Source organism: Melanerpes formicivorus, unplaced genomic scaffold (assembly GCF_026170545.1).
Source record: "Melanerpes formicivorus ecotype bairdi unplaced genomic scaffold, bMelFor1.0.p_v2 SCAF_72, whole genome shotgun sequence".
Classification (NCBI taxonomy): Eukaryota; Metazoa; Chordata; class Aves; order Piciformes; family Picidae; genus Melanerpes; species Melanerpes formicivorus.
This window is the reverse complement of record NW_027142424.1, coordinates 499506-520241: the sequence shown is the minus strand read 5'-3', so window position 1 is coordinate 520241 and position 20736 is coordinate 499506. Positions and strand designations below refer to the sequence as shown.

Sequence of the window (20736 nt, the reverse complement as noted above, 5' to 3'; positions counted from 1 at the left end):
ACCACTCTTGAAAGCAGTGCTTAAAAGGCAGGACAACCAGCCTGGCTGCCAGCACCATAGGTGTGTGTGTGCATGGTTAAGTAGCACTTCTGAGGCAGCAGAACTTGGTGACAACTGTTTCATAAAAACCTTACCTGGAAGTGAACTCACTCCATCAAGTTAAATCTCTTCCTGGATGGTTTAGAGATGGGGAGGGTGATGCAAGAGCCTGGTACTTTGTATGGCAAATTAGGCAACAGCAACTCAAACCTCTTGAATAAACAAGAAAGTGAGCAGCTTTCAACATGCCTTGTGGGCTTACCTCCAGACCTGTGTCTCTCCTTCCCCTCGGTTCTGAGCTAGTCAGGTCTTGACTTTGGACACCTACTTCTGTGTATTGATTTAAAGCCTATTGTGAGAGTTTCAGGCTATGCCTTCAGAAAGTTCTAAGCCCTTACACCTTAGCTTTTGCTGCTGCTGTCCACCCATACAGAGGGTTTCCAGGCATTCCATGGCTGGTGACATCTGTGCCCTGCTTTTAGTTGAGAGGTCCTCTCGTTCCCCCAACCTACTGTGGGCTTTGCATGGTGAGCCAGGTGAGGAGGAGGAGGAGGGAGCAGAATCGAAGGGCAGTGAGCCCTCACTTGCCAAAGTTAACAGTGATGAAAGCTGGGAGGGGGGGAGGGGGGAAACCACCCCAGCTTCAGATGGTCAGACCTGTTCAGCTGTGTTTTGAGCTTCTGGCTTAATCATTACCTGACCCAGCTTCCACAGTGACTACCTGGAAAGTGTCCTGGCTGGGTCTGGAAATCACATCATAAACCAGTTCCACGTGATGGTGCTGCCTGAGCACCCCGTGGGGTGGCAGGGCTGGGGGGGGGGAAGGAGTTTTGTCCTCGCCTGCCCCATGCCAGTGGGGAACCTTCTGGGGTCGGGAGGCTCCCTGGCAGGGAGCTGGCTCCTGCTTTCTCCAGGAAGGGTTAAAATCAGCCAGGTCCACGTGACATATGCAAACTATGAATCATTCCAATGGATCTGTGCAACTCCTGCCTGCTCGGGCAGCAAGCAGATGCTGTTCCGCGGGTTGCCATGGTAACCCTGCCTGTACTCTAATAAAGCCCAGCCCAGCTCCTTCCTTGGGCAGCCTCTGCGGCTCTGTCACCTACCTCATTGTTTCCTCCTCTCTGGAGAAGAGGCCAGGCAGGGACAGAGAGGAGGGAACCCGAGACGGGAGCCAGCGGCAGCTCTCGCCTGCCCTGTAACCCCTTGTTCCGGGAGCCTGCCGAGCATGGCAAGCCTGGCTGCTGAGACTGGGACCATGGCACGCCTGGCTGCTGAGACTGGGACGGGCTTGCAGACAGCTGCGATGGGCAGCGGCGGCTTCGGAGCGGGTCGGCAGGTTGTCTGAGGAGAGGAGCTGTGCAGCAGGCTGGGGAAAGTCCGCTGGCCGCCGGCACAGCGCTTTCCCGTGGCCGGCATCGTTCCGCGGCGGCTCCGAAGCCCTCCCTGAGGCAGGGGAGCTGATGTCATTCAGAAGATCTCTTGGCAGTAGCTGAGCCACCGGCAAGTCTGGTCTTGAAGGCAGCAGGTTTGACACTGTTCCCCTCCAGCCTCCTGTGCCTCACAAGCCTGCGATCCGTGCTGCTGGAGGGGACGCTCCCGGGCAGGGCTCAGGAGATGGGCAGGCTGCCGAGGAGGGGGTTCTGCTGACCCCCACAGCCACCTGCAGAGCGGTTTTATTTTGGGGGGGGGGAGTGTATGTGGAAAGAAAAGCATCTGGATTCGTTGCTCACAAGATCTGCTTGGTTTGCTGCTCAATGGATTGTCTGGAAGCATCAGAACTTTGTTTGCTCTCCTGTCACCTGAGAAGCTGCCGAGCCAGAAGAATTCAGGGTTGGGGTTGGTGTTTTTTTTTCCCCCCTCCTGATATTTACAGCAAAACCCCCCAAACTTGGCTTCCAGAGGGAGTTGGAATGAGGCAGTAGAGAACCCTGCTTGCAAAGGGACTCATTTCAGGTGGCTGTGGATTGAGACCTTGATTGGTTTTTTTTGTATGGGTTTCTTTTTCCCTCCCCCTTCTCTTCAACGTGGCTGAACTAAAGCAGGTTGTGATGGAACTCTGCAAATCCTGAGTGTGAGTAGGAGAAGTCTTTGATTTTTTGGGGGGGTTTTGCTGTTGGTGGTTGGTTTGGGGGTTCCCCCCCCCCCCCCCTTACTTGACAAACCTCCACCCTCACCTTGCTTTTAGTTTTGTGTTGGGGTGGTGGTTTTTCCTCTCGGGGTCCAAGAACAGAACCATGCTGCTGCTGCTGCTGGTTCCAGTTTAATGCTGAGACTATTTTTCAAGTGGCATCTCCCTGAGCAAAAGAGAAGGAGGAAAAAGAAGAGGAAGAAGAAGAAGAAGAAGAAGAAGAAATAATCAAATCAGGGTCGTGGAGGAGGATCTCTCTTTTACAGTAATTGCTACTGAATATTGATTTCTCATCTTCTCTGCTGGGCAAGTTAAAGGGGAAGGAAGGAATCAAAATGGATTACCTCGGAGACAAACTGACAGTGGCACAGACTCACATGACCCAGTGGATGGGGACGGTGCGGAGATCCTTGCAGGAAGCACTAAATTTAGTCACTACTGCAGTTGCTCATGAGAGGACTGGTGGGGAAGGTGGTGGTGGTGGAAGCAGGACTCCCTCCTTCAAGAGAACCTCCTCCTTCAGGCACTTTGCGTCCCGGAGCAGAGAGTCCTTCCGAAGGTTTTCGGTGCGGAGTCAGCAGAGGTTTTCCTCTCTGAGGAAGAGGCAGAGCGGGGCAGAGCCGCCTGAGCTTGTAAGCTATCCACCTTTTTGAGACCCTCGAGGTAGATAACAGTGCAAACCAGCTGGGTGTGTGGCAGCTTGTCACCTGTGGTCACCTGTGGCTGCCTGTTCGTTATGCTTTAATTGCTATGGGGTGTGTTTTGTGTCGGTCTGCTGGAGGTGGGCCAGAGGAGGCCACGAGGGCAGACCGAGGGAGTTGGGGTTGTTGAGTCTGAGGAGACCTTCTTGTGGCCTTCCAGTATCTGAAGGGGGCTACAAGAAAGCTGGGGAGGGACTTTTGAGGGTGTCAGGGAGGAATAGGACTGGGGGGAATGGAGCAAAACTTGAAGTGGGTAGATTGAGATTGGATGTTAGGAAGAAGTTCTTCCCCATGAGGGTGGTGAGAGACTGGCACAGGTTGCCCAGGGAGGTGGTGGAAGCCTCATCCCTGGAGGTGTTTGCAGCCAGGCTGGATGTGGCTGTGAGCAACCTGCTGTAGTGTGAGGTGTCCCTGCCCATGGCAGGGGGGTTGGAGCTAGCTGAGCCTTGAGGTCCCTTCCAACCTTAACAGATCTATGATTCTATAAGATGATCAGAGGGCTGGAACACCTCCCTATGAGGACAGACTGAGAGAATTGGGTCTGCTCAGCCTGGGGAAGAGAAGGCTTCAGGGAGACCTTAGAGCAGCCTCCCAGTACCTGAAGGGGGCTACAGAAATGCTGGGGAGGGACTTTTGACAAGGGCTTGTAGTGACAGGACAAGGGGCATGGCTTTGAGCTGGAAGAGGGGAGATTGAGACTGGGGAGTGGGAAGAAATTCTTTGCATTGAGGGTGGTGAGAGACTGGCACAGGTTGCACAGGGAGGTGGTGAATGTTCCCTCCCTGGAGGTGTTCAAGGTCAGGTTGATGTGGCCTTGAGCACCCTGGGCTAGTGGGAGGTGTCCCTGCCCATGCCAGAGGGATTGGAACTAGGTGATCTTGAAGGTCCCTTCCAACCCAAACCATTCTCTGATGATGTCAGCTATTCCAAGTCCAAACAGCCCCCAAAGCACTTCCAGGTAGTTCTGTCTCCTCCTAGTTGGTTTCTGGAACACAGGTTGATGTTTTCATGGGCCAGAGAACGTGGGTCACCAGGGTTTGGGGAAGGGGGGGGAAAGTGGTGTTGATCTGCCCTAAGGTAGGACAAATATTTGTCTAAAGTTAGAAAACTGAAAGTTTAGGCCAAAACTTGGCTTGTGAGGCTCATTTCAACACCACACAGGTCAGAGTGACTTTGAAGGTTCGCCGGTATGGGTGGGTTTTCAGGTAAAATGAAACGCCTGGGGCTGTGTTTGTGAGGAGAGTTAAAGGGCTCCCACCCTGCACTCAGTGGGGAAAATGGTCACTGCTCTCCACTTGCATTGAAAAGGAGGGGATTTGGCTTCCTCTGACTGCTGCTTTGCCATGAAAGGGCAGCTGTGTGATCACTTGTGAGGGCTCTGGTGGGGCAGAGGCAGGTTGTGACTCCGTGAGAGCAAAGAAAGGCGAAGAGCCCACGGTCCGCTGCACCAGGTGCCTGGCAGAGCTCCCCCTACACACCCACCCCCAGCTTCCCTTTCCTGTTTCCTTTCCTGCTTTTTGGGTGGTTTTCAGGAAGGATGATCTGCATTAAATAATGGGGCAGGGTGCTGTGGAGGTGGTGTGGAGAAGCCTTTTGCTGGTGGATGGGCTGCGGGTTCCTGGAGCTGGGCTGGGCTGGGCTCTCCATGCTGCTGGCAGCCAGTGTTGGGCACCTCCTGGTTCCAGCAAATGCTGCAAAGCAGTGATGGTTTTAGGCTATAATGTGTGAAAGGTGAATGCTTAGGGGGCCTAGATGGGCTTGGAGCTGCTGGAGAGGGGATAGCAAAGGGCTACAAAGATGCTGAGTGGACTGGAGCATCTCTGTGAGGAGGAAAGGCTGAGCACCCTGGGGCTGTTGAGCCTGGAGAAGAGCAGCCCAAGGGGGGATCTGCTGAATGCTGATCAGTCCTTCAAGGCTGGGTGTCAGGAGGATGGGACCAGTGGTGCCCAGTGACAGGACAAGAGGCAATGGGCACAAACTGGAACATAAGAAAGTCCAGCCAAAGATGATGAAGACCTTGAATTTAAGGGAGCTGGAGCCCTGGAGCAGGCTGCCCATAGAGGTTGTGGAGTCTCCATCTCTGGAGTCATTCAAAACCCTTCTGGACATTGTGATCCTGGGCAACCTGCTCTGGGGTGGGGGGGTGGGGGGGTTTGGGCTGGATGATCTCCAGAGGTCCATTCCAACTCAAATCATTCTATGATTCTGTGAATCCAGTTTATTCTGTTTTATATCATGGGGAGGAGCCTGAACTGCTGATTTGACTTGTGCCTGAAATGGATGATTTAAGCCTCAAGCTCTAGTTCTGGAGCCCCTATTACAAGAGGGATCTGGAGGTGCTGGAAGGTGTCCAGAGAAGGGCCACAAGGATGAGCAGAGGGCTGGAGCTGCTCTCCTATGAGGACAGACTGAAGGAGTTGGGGCTGTTCAGTCTGGAGAGGAGAAGGCTCCGAGGTGACCTAATTGTGACCTTCCAGTATCTGAAGGGGGCTACAGGAAGGCTGGGGAGGGACTGCTCAGGATCTCAGGTAGTGATAGGACTAGGGGGAATGGAATGAAGCTGGAGGTGAGGAGATGCAGGCTGGAGGTGAGGAGGAAGTTCTTCCCCATGAGAGTGGTGAAGCCCTGGAATGGGTTGTGCAGGGAGGTGGTTGAGGCCCTGTCCCTGGAGGTGTTTAAGCCCAGGCTGGATGAGGCTCTGGCCAGCCTGCTCTAGTGTGGGGTGTCCCTGCCCATGGCAGGGGGGTTGGAGCTAGCTGATCCTTGTGGTCCCTTCCAACCCTGACTGATACTATGATACCATGATCCTATGACTTGAGGTGGAGTTGTCGGAGCAGGAAAGCCTTGGGACCGGGATGTGGGTAAATCCTGACCAGCGTGCTCTCCAAAAGGGCCTCAAATGTTGTTTTGCTTTTTAAATGAAGTGGTTAGTCACTGTGAAGTGTAACTATGTGAGGTGCTGGTGTGGCCTCAGCGGGGTTTGCTCGCTGCCTGGTGGAAGGCAGAGTCACATTCCTGGGGCAGGTGTGGCTGCGGTGTCCAGGCTCCTTCCACAACGATTTTCTTTTTATCAGTTATGGTTAATAAGATTCCTCTTTTTTTTTTTCTGTCCTGGCTTGCTCTTCATCTCCTCTTTGACTCTACTGGGAAAGAAAAATTGTTGTCATGTGAGCAAAGGCCAAAAGAATGAGGAGGGAAATATTTGGTAACCACCGCTACGGTGTCGGCACAGGGGACGCCCTGCCGGTGCCTCTCCGGAGCTGGCATCTCCCACTGACTGGAGCTGGCTGAAGGAGTGAGAGGCTGGAAACTGGGAATGTGGAACCTGCAGAGGACAACTGCACTGCTGCCCTCTCACTGCACTGCTTGCAGAGCAGAAATCATGAGACACAGGGTCACCTTTCCAGGGAAGTCACTGGAGACGACCAGGGGAGCTGCAGCTCCGCTCTCCCAGCCGCAGTTTGGCGAGGGCTTGGCTGTAGGCTTGAAGTTGATTTAGCTTGTGCCCAGCCCCTGTGCTCAAACTGAAGGTCTTGGCACTTGTGAGAGTTCATAGCTGTGCCATTATGCCTTCACAGAACAACTTGTGAACACAGCCCTTGAGCTATTAATCTTTTCTCTGGCTGGGACAGGGTTTTGCTTAGTCCTCGGAGCTGCTGGAGCTGCAGAGCAAGTATGGAATGGGTACAAAGCATCTAATCCATCATAAACTGACATCTTCATTGTCTTAGGGTTGTTCTGCAGAGCAGCCATGCTGCTCTGAAGCTTCAGTGGTGGAGTTTTTGAACAAGGAGCAGCCAGCCTGGCTGGCTGGGTGGTGAGCCGGCTCCTGCCGTGGGTGGACCCAGCATGTGTTGGGGGCTTTCAGTCCTGTCTCTGCTGCTGCTGCTGGCCACTGGTTGAGAACTTGGCATTGGAGAAGAGCAAAAGATCTGTCAAAACTCAGACAGCACAATTTAACTCAGTGTGAGGTAGCTTGACACTGAGGTTTGAAAACCATGGAGGTGTGGGAGTGCCTTCTGCTGCACCAACGCAGCTGTCTGTTTGTCCCCTCATGATGCTGATGGACTTCCAGATTAAATACCAAGGGAAATAATAGGTTAGTGTTTGGATGGCTCTCCTGTCACTGCTTCAGGCACCTTCTGGAGGAATTAGAGAGTTTTTGAAGCACTGATAGAGTCATGGAATGGTTTGGGTGGGAAGGGACCTTAGAGATCATCTAGTGCAAACCCCCTGCAGTCAGCAGGGACTTCTGCAATTAGAGCCCCAAACAACCTGAGCTGGAATGATTACAGGGATGGGATATCTCCCACCTCTCTGGGCAACCTGAGGCCAGGCTCTCATCACCCTCATAGAACCATAGAAGTATTTTGGTTGGAAATAAGATCACTGTGCCCAGCTGTCAACAGGAACTTCTCAACATCTGACCTCCATCTCTCCTCTTTCCAGTAAAAAACCAAACCATAGAATCATAGAATCAATAAGGTTGGAAAAGAGCTCAGAGATCATCAAGTCCAACCTGTCACCCAACACCTCCTGACTAGCTAAACCATGGCACCAAGTGCCACATCCAATCCCCTCTTGAACACCTCCAGGGATGAGGACACCATCACCTCCCTGGGCAGCACATTCCAATGGCTAACAACTCTCTCTGGGAAGAACTTTCTCCTCACCTCCAGCCTAAACCTCCCCTGGTGCATCTTGAGACTGTCCTCTTGTTCTGCTGCTGCTTGCCTGGGAGAAGAGACCAACCCCCACTTGGCTACAACCTCCCTTCAGGTAGCTGTAGAGAGCAAGAAGGTCTCCCCTGAGCCTCCTCTTCTCCAGGCTAAGCAACCCCAACTCCCTCAGCCTCTCCTCGCAGGCCTTGTGCATTTCATCCTTGACTGTCTCTCTGGGACTTCCCGCCAATGCTTGGGCTCAGAAATGCTCTTGCTTGCTGTTTAGCTCCATCCTGTGCTTGGAGCAGCTTCTGTGGCACGGGGCTGAGGCTGGATCCCACCGTGGGAAAACTCGGGGCTGCTCCTGTAGGCACAGTTCCCACTTGCTTGAAACGTGGGGAAAGCGGCAGATCAGCACCTTGTTAGCAGCATATTTTAGCTGGGAACTTCTGCAGCTGGGAAAAGTCTCCTGGATAGCACTTTTCATGATCATTTTATTTTGTGCTGGGGCTGTAGGAGAGATTTTTATCCCTTCCAGAGGAGCTTTGGGATTGGAGCGAAAGGGATTTGACGTAATTGCTGATTTCCTCGCTGGAGGCCATCAAAGTAGGAATCAAGCTGTGAGACAGAGAGAGAGAGACAGGGGAAAGGATTTTCTTTTCCAGCTCTAACAGCTCAAGGATTCACTCTCTCTCTCTCTCTCTTCCCTTTCTTTCTGTTTATACCTTGTCACATTGCCCTGCTCCGTGCCTGGCAGGGCTGATTCCCCAAGCCCAGCTCCATCTCTGCTGCTCTGTGTTTCGAGGCAGCATCAGCAGGGAGGAGGTTCCTCAGCAGATTCCTGGGGCTGGCTGGGAGCTTGGGTGGATCTACCTCATCATGCTCTAGATCTTATCTGGGAAACAGCCTTTAATAACAGGGCGCTGTGAATTTCATCTGAGGTTTAGAGAAAGCCTCCACTTTTTCCCTTTTCTCTTTTCCCCCTTTTCTCTTCCCCCCCCCCCCCCCCTTCCTTTTCCCCCTGTGTTTCCCCTTTTCCCCTCTGGTTTCTTCCCTTTTCCCCTCTGGTTTCTTCCCTTTTCCCCTCTGGTTTCTTCCCTTTTCCCCTCTGGTTTCTTCCCTTTTCCCCTCTGGTTTCTTCCCTTTTCCCCTCTGGTTTCTTCCCTTTTCCCCTCTGGTTTCTTCCCTTTTCCCCTCTGGTTTCTTCCCTTTTCCCCTCTGGTTTCTTCCCTTTTCCCCTCTGGTTTCTTCCCTTTTCCCCTCTGGTTTCTTCCCTTTTCCCCTCTGGTTTCTTCCCTTTTCCCCTCTGGTTTTTCCCCTTTTCCCCCTGGGTTTTCCACTTTTCCCCCTGGGTTTTCCCCTTTTCCCCCCATTTTTTCCCTCTGTTTCCCCCCATTTTTTCCCTCTGTTTCCCCCCATTTTTTCCCTCTGTTTCCCCCCATTTTTTCCCTCTGTTTCCCCCCATTTTTTCCCTCTGTTTCCCCCCATTTTTTCCCTCTGTTTCCCCCCATTTTTTCCCTCTGTTTCCCCCCATTTTTTCCCTCTGTTTCCCCCCATTTTTTCCCTCTGTTTCCCCCCATTTTTTCCCTCTGTTTCCCCCCATTTTTTCCCTCTGTTTCCCCCCATTTTTTCCCTCTGTTTCCCCCCATTTTTTCCCTCTGTTTCCCCCCATTTTTTCCCTCTGTTTCCCCCATTTTTTCCCTCTGTTTCCCCCCATTTCCCCCTCGTTTTTCCCCTTTCCCCCCTCGTTTTTCCCCTTTCCCCCCTCGTTTTTCCCCTTTCCCCCCCTCGTTTTTCCCCTTTCCCCCCTGTTTTTTCCTTCCCTTTTTTTTTTTTTGGCTTTTTCTCTATTGTTCTTTTTTCCTTTTCTTTCCTACCCCCTTCTCAAGTTTTTACCTTTCTCCCTGTTTTTAGCTTTTCTCCTCTATTCCATTCTCTTTTTTTGGCTTTCCCCCCCCTCTTTTTCTTTTTTTTTTTTCCCTTCTTTTCCTTTTTCTCCTTTTTTCCTTTCCCCCATTATTTTTCCTTTTCCCTTTTCCCCACGATTTTCCTTTTTCCTTGTTTCCATTATTTTTCATTTTTTCCATTATTTTTCCTTTTATTCTGTTTTTCTAAAAATTATTTTTCATTTTTCCCCTGTGTTTTCATTTTTTTCCCATTATTTTTCTCCATTATTTTCCTTTCCCCTTTTTTTCTTGTTGTTTTTTGTTTTCTCTTTCTTCCTTCTTTCCTTCTTCCCTTTCCCCCCTCTATACCTTAAATTACACCTGGATAAAGAAATGCCTGACATAGAGCAATCTGATTCTGAGTCTAGAGGAAGAACAGCTCTGCTTTTAAGAATTCTTTGAATCCTAGGACAAATGAGGCAGAGAGCTAAAGCTACTTCAGCTTCTGCCTCTCAAACCTACAGCTGATCAGTCAGAATTTAATATATCACAGCATCCCAGCCTGGTGGGGGCTGGAAGGGACCTCTGGAGGTCATCCAGTCTAACCCCCTTGCTCAAGCAGGGTCACCCACAGCAGCATGCCCAGGATCACAATGGCTTTGGAATCTCTCCAGAGAAGGAGACTCCACAACCTCTCTGGGCAGCCAGCTCCAGGGCTCCAGCACCCTCACAGCACAGAAGCTTCTCCTCCTGTTCAGATGGAACCTGTATTGTTGTCATAGAATCATTAAGGTTGGAAGAGACCTCAGGGATCATGAAGTCCAACCTGGCACCCAACACCTCGTGACTACTAAACCATGGCCACATCCAAGCCCCTCTTGAACACCTCCAGGGATGGGGACTCCACCATCTCCCTGGGCAGCACATCCCAATGGATAAAAACTCTCTCTGGGAAGAACTTTCTCCTCACCTCCAGCCTAAACTTCCCCTGGCACAGCTTGAGGCTGTGTCCTCTTGTTCTGGTGCTGGTTGTCTGGGAGGAGACCAACCCCCTCCTGGCTACAACCTCCCTTCATGTAGTTGTACAGAGCAGCAAGGTCTCCCCTGAGCCTCCTCTTCTCCAGGCTAAGCAACCCCAGCTCCCTCAGCCTCTCCTCACAGGGCTGTGCTCCAGACCTCTCCCCAGCCTCATTGCCCTTCTCTGGACATGTTCAAATGTCTCAGTGTCCTCCTTAAATTGAGGGGCCCAGAACTGGACACAGGACTCAAGGTACTCAAGTACTCATTCATCATTGAAAGCAAATCCTCTTTGTCCTGTCCTGGTTCACAGCCCAACCTCCTGAGCTCTGCTTTCCTCATCAGTGGCTGTTGCCCATCAAGCTTTTCCTTCCTCTCTTTTTTGCCTGGCTGCAGCCTGTTCCTGTGGCCGTACCTTCAGAGCTCCTCATCAGCCCCTTTTTGTTTCCACAGGATTTGAATGCTCTGAGCTAATCTTCTGCAAATAGATGCAGTGCAGGCTTCTCAGGTTCAGCTGATGGGGGAAAAAAGGTGTCACTGTGGGCTGGAGGAGCTTCCTGCCTGCTGCACCCTGGGCCTTGCTATTGCCGGTCATGTGCAGGGAAAGCTGTCCCAGCACAATGGTGTGGGAGCATCACTGTGTCCAGTTCTGGGCCTCTCAGTTTAGGAACGAGGTTGAGCTGCTGGAAGGTGTCCAGAGAAGGGCAACAAAGCTGGGGAGGGGTCTGGAGCACAGCCCTGTGAGGAGAGGCTGAGGGAGCTGGGGTTGCTTAGCCTGGAGAAGAGGAGGCTCAGGGGAGACCTTCTTGCTCTCCCCAACTCCCTGAAGGGAGGTTGTAGGCAGGTGGGGGTTGGTCTGGGGGGAGGCTTAAGCTGGATGTTAGGAAGAAGTTCTTCCCAGCAAGGGAGAGATTGGCTATTGGAATGTGCTGCCCAGGGAGGTGGTGGAGTCCCCATCCCTGGAGGTGTTTAGGAAGAGCCTGGATGAGGCACTTGATGCCATGGTTTAGTTGATTAGATGGTGTTGGGTGATAGTTTGGACTGGATGATCTCAAAGGTGTCTTCCAACCTTGTTCATTCCATTCCATTCCATTCCATTCCATTCCATTCCATTCCATTCCATTCCATTCCATTCCATTCCATTCTGTTTGTACTGAGATGGGATCTGGGAACCTGTAGCTGAGCTTGCTGAAGTTATTACTTTACACTGCAGCCTTGCAAGTGGAAGCTGATTTTTCTCCCAGGTGGTTTTATTGGAGGCTTCTTCCCTGTTTTCATCTCATGTCACAGAATCCCAGTATGGTGGGGGCTGGAAGGGACTTCTGGACATCATTCAGTCCAACCCCAGCCTGCTCAAGCAGGGGCACCCACAGCAGCTTGCCCAGGATCACAATGGCCAGGAGAGTCTGGAATCCCTGCAGAGAAGGAGACTCCACAACCTCTCTGGGCAGCCTGCTCCAAGGCTCCAGCCCCCTCACACCAATGAATTTCCTCTTCCTGTTCAGATGGAACCTCCTGGCTTCCAGTTTGTGCCTCTTGTCCTGTCCCTAGGCACCACTGAAAAAAGCCTGTCCCCAGATGCCATCAGCTCCATGCCTTTGTAATAGGAGCAGTGATGCTTTCATTAAGCATGGCCTGTGTTTAATCATGGCTCTATTCTAGGTGTCATATCTGGTTTCATGGCCACACCTTTGCTTCCAGAGCTCCATTTGTTGCCATACATGAAAAGCTGGATGGTGGTTTCATACCCTTCCATTCCTTAGCTGCCCCTTCAAACTGCTATTAAAAGCTGTGCAGCTTTATTGCTTTGAGTCCTCCAGACTGCTGGCATGGGCAGCAGAGCTGGGATGAACTTCAGAGGTTGTTCAGGTTCTGTGGAAGGAGATTGTGAGATAGAAGCAGATGCATCAGTTCTGTGGCTGCTTGGACCAGGAGTGGTCCATGGCTTCAGTGTGGGTTGCTCTGCTCTGTGCTAAGTGCCACAGCAGAGAGGGCTTCAGCTGTGTTCTGGTTTCTGCTGTGCTGCTCAGGTGATGGAAGTGGGCTTTGCCTCCAAGCTCCTTCTGGCAGCAGCAGTTCTCTTGTCTGGATTCAGGTTTAATAGTAATGCAACGTAGAGATGGAGATTGATTTGGCTGAGAGCCCTGGGGCTGTTGAGCCTTGGGAAGGGCAGCCCCAGAGGGGAGCTGAGCAACACTCAGCAAGAGCTAAAGGACTGTGAGGGGCAACAGGATGGGGTCAGACTCTTGTCAGTGGTGCCCAGGGACAGGACAAGGGGCAGGGGGCACAAACTGCAACCCAGGAGGTTCCATCTGAACAGGAGGAGAAAATGCATTGGTGTGAGGGTGCTGGAGGCCTGGAGCAGGCTGCCCAGAGAGGTTGTGGAGTCTCCTCCTCTGGAGAGCTTCCAAACCCCACCTGGCCATTGTGATGCTGGGCAAGCTGCTGTGGGTGCCCCTGCTTGAGCTGAGGGGGGGGGGTTGGACTGGATGAGCTCCAGAGATCCCTTCCAACCCTAACAATTCTATGACTCTATGCATCAAAAGAAGACCAAACTGCTCTAAAATGCCAGGTTTTGCACTGGCAGGGCTTGGGATTTTATCTGTCCCTCCTGAGGGCTGCTCTGGTGGCCTGAGAGACGCTGAGGGCTCTGGAAAGTGAATTGTTTGTCCTGTGGCAGGGCTGGTTGGGGGCGAGGGAGGGGAGGGAAGAGTGAAGCTGTTCAGTTTAATTAACGAAAATCCCAGGGCCAGTGCTTGAAACAGTTCATGCTTTCTCCTTCCTAATAACTTCCCTTTGGTTTAACAGGCCATGAACAGAGCTGGCAGCCGTAAATCTGGGCCACAAACTCGCAGTGATGGGCTTTGAGGAGCCTGCCTTTGTCGTCCCCCTTCTTATGTTGACAGGGGTAATCAGCTTGGACAACTTCACTCTGTGGTTTAAACTGAAGCTGGCTGCTAGAGGTCGATTGTTTCAGCTTGTCTTCCCTCCACCCCACCCCCCCCCCCCCCCGCCAAGCTCTTCAAGCATCAGAAAAGAACATAAATACATTTGGAGCTATTTAGAGCTTCACTCTGTGCTCAGTCACCCCGTTTGTTGGGCTTCAAAACTCTTTTAAGTGATAGCAATTTGCTGTGAGGAGGAGATAAACGGTGTTAAACCCCTCATTGAACACAGCTCCTGGCAGTGGCAATCTTCTTTTATGGAGATGTTTGCAGCCCTGTGAGGGTTCCAGGAATTCCTGCTGGGGTTTTCTTGCTCTCTGCATTTTGTTTGCTCCCTTCTGTAGCATCACCAAGCTGGGGGCAGGAGTTGATCTGCTGGAGGGTAGAGAGGTTCTGCAGAGGAACCTGGACAGGCTGGAGAGATGGGCAGAGTCCAAGGGCATGAGATGGAACACATCCAAGTGCCAGGCTCTGCACAGCAACCCCAGGCAGTGCTGCAGGCTGGGGGCAGAGTGGCTGAGAGCAGCCAGGCAGAGAGGGACCTGGGGGTGCTGGTCGATGGTAGGCTGAAAACGAGCCAGCAGTGTGCCCAGGTGACCAAGAGGGCCAATGGCATCCTGGCCTGCATCAGGAAGAGTGTGGCCAGCAGGAGCAGGGAGGTCATTGTGCCCTGTGCTCAGCACTGCTCAGGCCACACCTTGAGTCCTGTGTCCAGTTCTGGGCTCCTCCATTCAAGAAAGATGTTGAGATGCTGGAAGGTGTCCAGAGAAGGGCAACAAAGTTGAGGAGGAGTCTGGAGCACAGCCCTGTGAGGAGAGGCTGAGGGAGCTGGGGTTGCTTAGCCTGGAGAAGAGGAGGCTCAGGGGAGACCTTCTTGCTCTCTCCAACTCCCTGCAGGGAGGTTGTAGCCAGGAGGGGGTTGGTCTCTTCTCCCAGGCAAGCAGCACCAGAACAAGAGGACACAGTCTCAAGCTGTGCCAGGGGAGGTTTAGGCTGGATGTTAGGAAGAAGTTCTACACAGAGAGAGTGATTGGCCATTGGAATGTGCTGGCCAGGGAGGTGGTGGAGTCCCCATCCCTGGAGATGTTCAGGAGGAGACTTGATGGGGTGCTTGGTGCCATGGTTTAGTTGGTTGGGTGGGTTGGATTGGTTGATGGGTTGGACAGAATGATCTTGAAGGTCTCTTCCAACCTGGTCTATCCTATCCTATCCTATCCTATCCTATCCTATCCTATCCTATCCTATCCTATCCTATCCTATCCTATCCTATCCTATCCTATCCTATCCTATCCTCTTCCAGGCTGTCTGAGATGGAGTCTCCAAAGGCTGCCTGTGGCTGTCAAGAAATCCCTCTCAGCTTCTGTGCCTCTTCAAAGCTAGACTTTCAACTAAAGAACTCTCTCTTTTTTTTTGTTGTTCTTGGTTTGGGTTGGTTTTTTTGGCCCCCCTCCCCCTCTTTTCTCCTTCCCAAGAATGTTTGTTTGAAGTTTTAACTTGTGTTAAAACATTAGCTCTGCAGAAGAGCTGTGAAATATAAAGCCTTTTGGAGTAGGAGGTGTTGGTTTCAAGGATGGAGCTCTGGAGGAAAAGGGGGAGGAAAAAAAAACAACCAACCAACCCCAAAGCAAATCTATTCCCTTCCCAGCATCTCAGCACAAAATTGTCTTGTCCTGGCTTGTGTCTCTTGTGACGTTGGAGAGGGCAGGGAGACTTTGTTCAGCTCTTGGTGCCAGCTTCTATTAGTGCTGATGAGATCTGCATGTGCCCTCTGGGAGACAGTGAATTCCTGAGTCTCTTGAGGTAGGACAGCGCTGCTCTGATGCTCAGCATCTCCTGGTGGACAGGCTGGTGTGCCTCTGGCACTGCCCCTGCTCTGTTTGCTTTCTCAGGGTTTCATTTCTTTTTAGCTACAGTGCCTAAGCCCCTTGGGATGTGGCCAGGCTGGATGGATGGGCAGTGGGATGAGGCTTCTCTTTTTCCTTCTTTTTGAACCAGAACCAGAATTAACCAGGTTGGAAAAGACCTCAGAGATCATCGAGTTGGACTGGAGGGTTGGACTGGATGATCTTTAAGGTCTCTTCCACCCAAAACCATTCTGAGGCTGAGAAGACAATTCAACATGCTGATACAGGAAGGACTGCAAAGGTGTTCCCAGCTATCTCCTCCAGCCTGCTGGAGAGGAGAAGGTCTGTCCAGAGAAGGGCAGCAAAGCTGGGGAGGGGTCTGGAGCACAGCCCTGTGAGGAGAGGCTGAGGCAGCTGGGGTTGCTTAGCCTGGAGAAGAGGAGGCTCAGGGGAGACCTTATTGCTGTCTGCAACTATTTGAAGGGAGGTGCAGCCAGGTGGGGGTTGGTCTCTTCTGCCAGGCAACCAGCACCAGAACAAGAGGACACAGTCTCATGCTGTGCCAGGGGAGGTTTAGGCTGGAGGGGAGGAAGAAACTCTTCATAGAGAGAGAGAGATTGGTCATTGGGATGTGCTGCCCAGGGAGGTGGTGGAGTCACCATCCATGGAGGTGTTTAGGAAGAGACTGGATGAGGCACTTGGTGGCCATGGTTTAGATGGTGTTGGGTGATAGGTTGGACTGGATGATCCCAAAGGTCTTTTCCAACCTGGTCTGTTCTTATTATTTCTTTCTTTTCTCTTATTCTATTCTTTTCTTATTCTATTCTATTCTATTCTTTCTATTCTATTCTATTCTATTCTATTCTATTCTATTCTATTCTATTCCTAGTCTTACTCCTATTCCTAGTCTTACTCCTATTCCTAGTCTTACTCCTATTCCTAGTCTTACTCCTATTCCTAGTCTTACTCCTATTCCTAGTCTTACTCCTATTCCTAATCTTACCCCTCTCCCTAATCTTACCCCTCTCCCTCTCCTCTCCTCTCCCCTCTCCCTCTCCCTCCTCCCTCTCCCTCTCCCTCTCCCCTCCGCTCCCTCTCCCTCTCCCTCTCCCTCTCTCTCCCTCTCCCTCTCCCTCTCCCTCTCCCCTCTCCCTCTTCCCTCTCCCTCTCCCTCTCCTTCCCATCTCCCTCTCCCTCTCCCTCTCCCTCTCCCTCTCCCTCTCCCCTCTCCCTCTCCTCTCCCTCTCCCTCTCCCATGCTCAGAGGAAGCTCTGCTGCGGCTCACTCAGCCCTGGCAAGGTGTGTATTTGGAATTAGGTTCTTGCCTGCTTCCTTGCACATCAAGTCAACCTCTGCTCTGTCTTCAGCCTTGCTCTGTGGACCCCGTGATCCATGTGTGGTGAGTGTTCACAGCCAGTCAGGCACAGCTCTGTTTTCAGGGTGTAGAAACCATAACTAAATAAAGGACAAACTCTAAAATGCCTTTGGACTCCTCAGTGGAGAAGGGAGGTTCACCAAGAGGCTCTGCAAAGGCAGGGAGCAGATCCCATGGGGCGATGGTAAGCAGATTCCTGGCAAAACTGACTTCATCCTGATTCACTTGGCTGCACTGTCTGTTGTGGCCAGAGTCAGCATAGGTGGACTTTTGAGGTCTCTTTGCCTTCCCAGTCATGGGTTTCTTTCATAGAGTTGCATAGAATTGCTAGGGTTGGAGGGGACCTTCAAGATCATCTAGTTCCACCCCCCCCATGCCATGGGCAGGGACACCTTCCACTAGCCCAGGTTGCTCAAGGCCTCATCCAGCCTGGCTTTGGAACAGGGAGGGGGCATCCACAACCTCCCTGGGCAACCTGTTCCAGTGTCTCTTCACCTTCAGTGTAAAGAATTTCTTCCTAATCTCCAGTCTAAGTCTCCCTTCTTCTTGGCTGGAGCTGGCTCCTGGGTGGCATGGCAGAGCTGGGACTTATCATAGTATCAGTCAGGGTTGGAAGGGACCACAAGGGTCATCGACTTCAGAGTGAGGGATCCATTAATGGAGAAGAAATGATGAGCTAAGGACTGGCAAGCAGGGGAAAGTCAACTTGGGTGTTCAGATGGGTGTGAAAAGTGGCCACACTGTGGGGAGCTGTGGTGTTTTCAGGTGTCTTGGAGGCTCAAGTTTGGGCTGGAAAGGTGTTGCTGGGAACATGCTGGTTAGAATCATAGAAGGGCAAGGGTTGCAAGGGACCTCTGGAGGTGGTCTAGTCAGGCTCAAACTTGAGTGACTCCCTTCATCCCTCATGATTACCCTGTCTCCTTTTCTGCTGGGGGTGGGGGGGATGCTGAGGAGGATCCCCATCAGCTCTGCACTCAGCCCCTCCTCAAACCATGCATAGTTTTTAGGGCTGTGGCTCAATCTGGGTGTCTGAAGGGGAATATATTTCTACCACAGCCCCAAGACAGGTGCAGGTTCCAGAGGAATGCTGCTTAAACACCACAGCTTTGGCTTTGTTTTCCTTCAGTTCAAATGCAAGGCTGAAGGACAGGGTTTGGCATCTCAGCTGAAGGCTGGTGTTCCTACCTGCAAGGTCCTAGGGCTGGGGATGTGAAGTGTTGTGGGTGTCCTGTAAAGGTGTCCTGTAAAGGAGAGCAGCTGAGCTAAGAGCACATGGGGGAGAGCAGCTCAGGCTGTTCTCTGCTCTCCCCACCCAGTTCCTCGTGGTGCAGGCTGTGCACAGCTTACTCCTGGCAATTACTCCCTGGGGTTAGGCCTGGAAGGGAAGGTTAGGGAGGTGTAGGTTGGAGATTAGGAAGAATTTCTTTGCTGCAAGAGTGGTCAGGGGATGGGCACAGGCTGCCCAGGGAGGTGGTGGAGTCCCCATGCCTGGAGGTGTTGAAGAAACCTGTGGCCATGGCACTTTGAGAGATGGTTTGCTGGCCGTGGTGGTGGGTGGTGGGTTGATGGCTGGGGCTGGATGCTCCTGGAAGGCTTTTCTAACCCAAACAATTCTATGATTCCTTTTACCCTTCCTCTTCTTGCTGCAGATTTCTGCTTGCCTGCAGTGTTTGGGGTGTTTTTTGGTTGGTTGGTTGGGGTTGGGGTTCTTTTATTTTGCCTTTCTAGGGAGCAAGAGGTGGAGATTCAGACCTGCCCATGAAGCTGGGAAGGTGGAGAGCAAAGCAGCCACCCTCTAAAAACAGCCTCTGTTTCATAAGGTCACTGCTGTAGCTTTTGCCAGGGGAGAGATATAATTGGCTGTGGGTTGTATCCCCATGCTAGGGGTAGAGGAGCCACATACGGCTGAGCCAGCCCAGGGTTGCATAGCAACGGTGAGGATGTAGTGGCTGAGAGCATTTATGGGAATGTGGGACTTGGGCTCTACTCCTCTGCACTTGGAGAGACATGAAACATTTATGACTTGAAGGGGTTGGTGGTTTTTTTTTTCAGAGTAGCTGCAGTTTCCTGCTTAAAGCAGCTGGTCCTCTCCAGCTCAGGAAGACACGGGGGCTGGTGGGATGTTCCTCCTGAGCAAGCTCATCGAGGGTGCTCAGAGCATCTCCTGACCTGCTGGCAGCAGGGAGGTGGAGTGTGGGGGGGGCTGCAGCATCTCTGCTGGGAGGCCAGGCTGAGAGAGTTGGGGTTGTTCAGTCTGGAGAGGAGAAGGCTCCAGGGAGACCTTCTGGTGGCCTTTCAGTGCTTGAAGGGGCTGAGCAGAGAGCTGGGGACAGAACTCTGAGCAGGGGCTGGTGTGACAGGACAAGGGGGGATGGTTTGAAACTGAAAGAGGGAGATTCAGGCTGGAGAGAAGGAGAGATGTTTGACACTGAGGGTGGTGAGAGCCTGGCCCAGGGTGACCAGGGAGGTGGGAGACATCCCATGGCTGGAATCATTGCAGGTCAGGTTGTTAGAATAGGGATAGGAATAGGGATAGGAATAGGGATAGAATAAGAATAAGAATAGAATAAGACTAGAATAAGACTAAGAATAGAATTAGAATAGAATAGAATAGAATAGAATTAGAATAGACCAGGTTGGAAGAGACCTTTGAGATCATTGAGTCCAACCTATCACCCAACACCATCTAATCAACTAAACCATGGCACCAAGCACCCCATCAAGTCTCCTTGTGATGGTGACTCCACCACCTCCCTGGGCAGCACATTCCAGTGGCCAATCTCTCAGAACTTCTTCCTAACATCCAGTCTGAACCTCCCCCGGCACAGCTTGAGACTGTGTCCTCTTGTTCTGGTGCTGCTTGCCTGGGAGAAGAGACCAATCCCCACCTGGCTACAACCTCCCTTCAGGGAGTTGGAGAGAGCAAGAAGGTCTCCCCTGAGCCTCCTCTTCTCCAGGCTAAGCAACCCCAGCTCCCTCAGCCTCTCCTCACAGGGCTGTGCTCCAGACCCCTCCCCAGCTTTGTTGCCCTTCTCTGGACACCTTCCAGCAGCTCAACCTCTTTCCTAAACTGAGGAGCCCAGAACTGGACACAGTTTGGGGCTGTGAGCAAGCTGCTCTAGTTGCAGCTGTCCCTGCTGAGTGCAGGACTAGATGAACTTGAAAGGTCCCTTCCCACTCAAACCATTCCATGATTCTATATTCACATTGAAGCCCTGGAGGCTATGAGATGAGCTCAGTTCTTTTTGTCACTTCTCTTGGGCTTGGTCCAGCACTTGTAAAGTGCTCCTTGGTTTGCAGAGCCATCCTCATGTCTCCATGCCTGGAGGTGGAGCCTGCTCTGGAGGTCTCTTAACTTCCCTCAGCAGTTAGGTCAGAGAAGAGGGGGGGTGGAAAGGTCCAATTCCTGGAACTGTTTATCTGTGAGTGCAGCATGGAGGGTGGGGTGGGAGGCAGAAGTTGCTGCCTCCTGCCTGGGGCCTTAGGGCAGTTTCTCCTCTCCCCAACTCAGTTAAACAAGGGGTTGGTGAATCTTCTTGCTGAGAGCTAACTGGAGCCTTGCTCTTCAGCCATGACTTACTCCTTGTGGGCAGCACTCATCCGTCGCATAGTAAGTGTGGGAATGTGGGGAGCACAGCCCTGGGAGGAGAGGCTGAGGGAGCTGGGGTTGCTTAGCCTGGAGAGGAGGAGGCTCAGGGGAGACCTTCTTGCTCTCTCCAACTCCCTGAAGGGAGGCTGTAGCCAGGTGGAGGTTGGTCTCTTCTCCCAGGCAAGCAGCACCAGAACAAGAGGACACAGTCTCAAGCTGTGCCAGGGGAGGTTCAGGCTGGAGGTTAGGAGAAAGTTCTTCCTAGAAAGAGAGATTGGCCATTGGGATGTGCTGCCCAGGGAGGTGGTGGAGTCACCATCCCTGGAGGTGTTTGGGAAGAGACTGGATGGGGTGCTTGATGCCATGGTTGAGTTGATTAGATGGTGTTGGGTGATAGATTGGACTCAATCTCAAATGTCTCTTCCAACCTGGTTAATCCTGTTCTCTTCTGTTCCACCACCTCCCTGGGCAGCACATTCCAGTGGCCAATATCTCTTTTTATGAAGAACTTTCTCCTTACCTCCAGTCTAAACCTCCCCTGGCACAGC

The 20736-nt window shown here is 52.1% G+C and overlaps 1 protein-coding gene across 6 annotated transcripts in view; it reads left to right on the top strand.

Moving 5' to 3' along the window:
• Positions 1 to 20736, top strand: part of KIAA1671 (KIAA1671 ortholog) — a 120239-nt gene that overhangs the window by 79271 nt on the left and 20232 nt on the right. Inside the window, exon 1 of one of the 6 annotated variants that reach the window (XM_068163295.1) lies at positions 1145 to 2802. The exons of 4 other annotated variants lie outside the window; for them this stretch is intronic. In XM_068163295.1, the coding sequence (XP_068019396.1) occupies positions 2506 to 2802 (297 nt within the window). In that variant the 5' untranslated portion in view covers positions 1145 to 2505. Of the gene's footprint in view, positions 1 to 1144; positions 2803 to 20031; positions 20210 to 20736 lie in introns of those variants that run through there. One more of the 6 variants, XM_068163297.1, reaches the window with a different exon arrangement.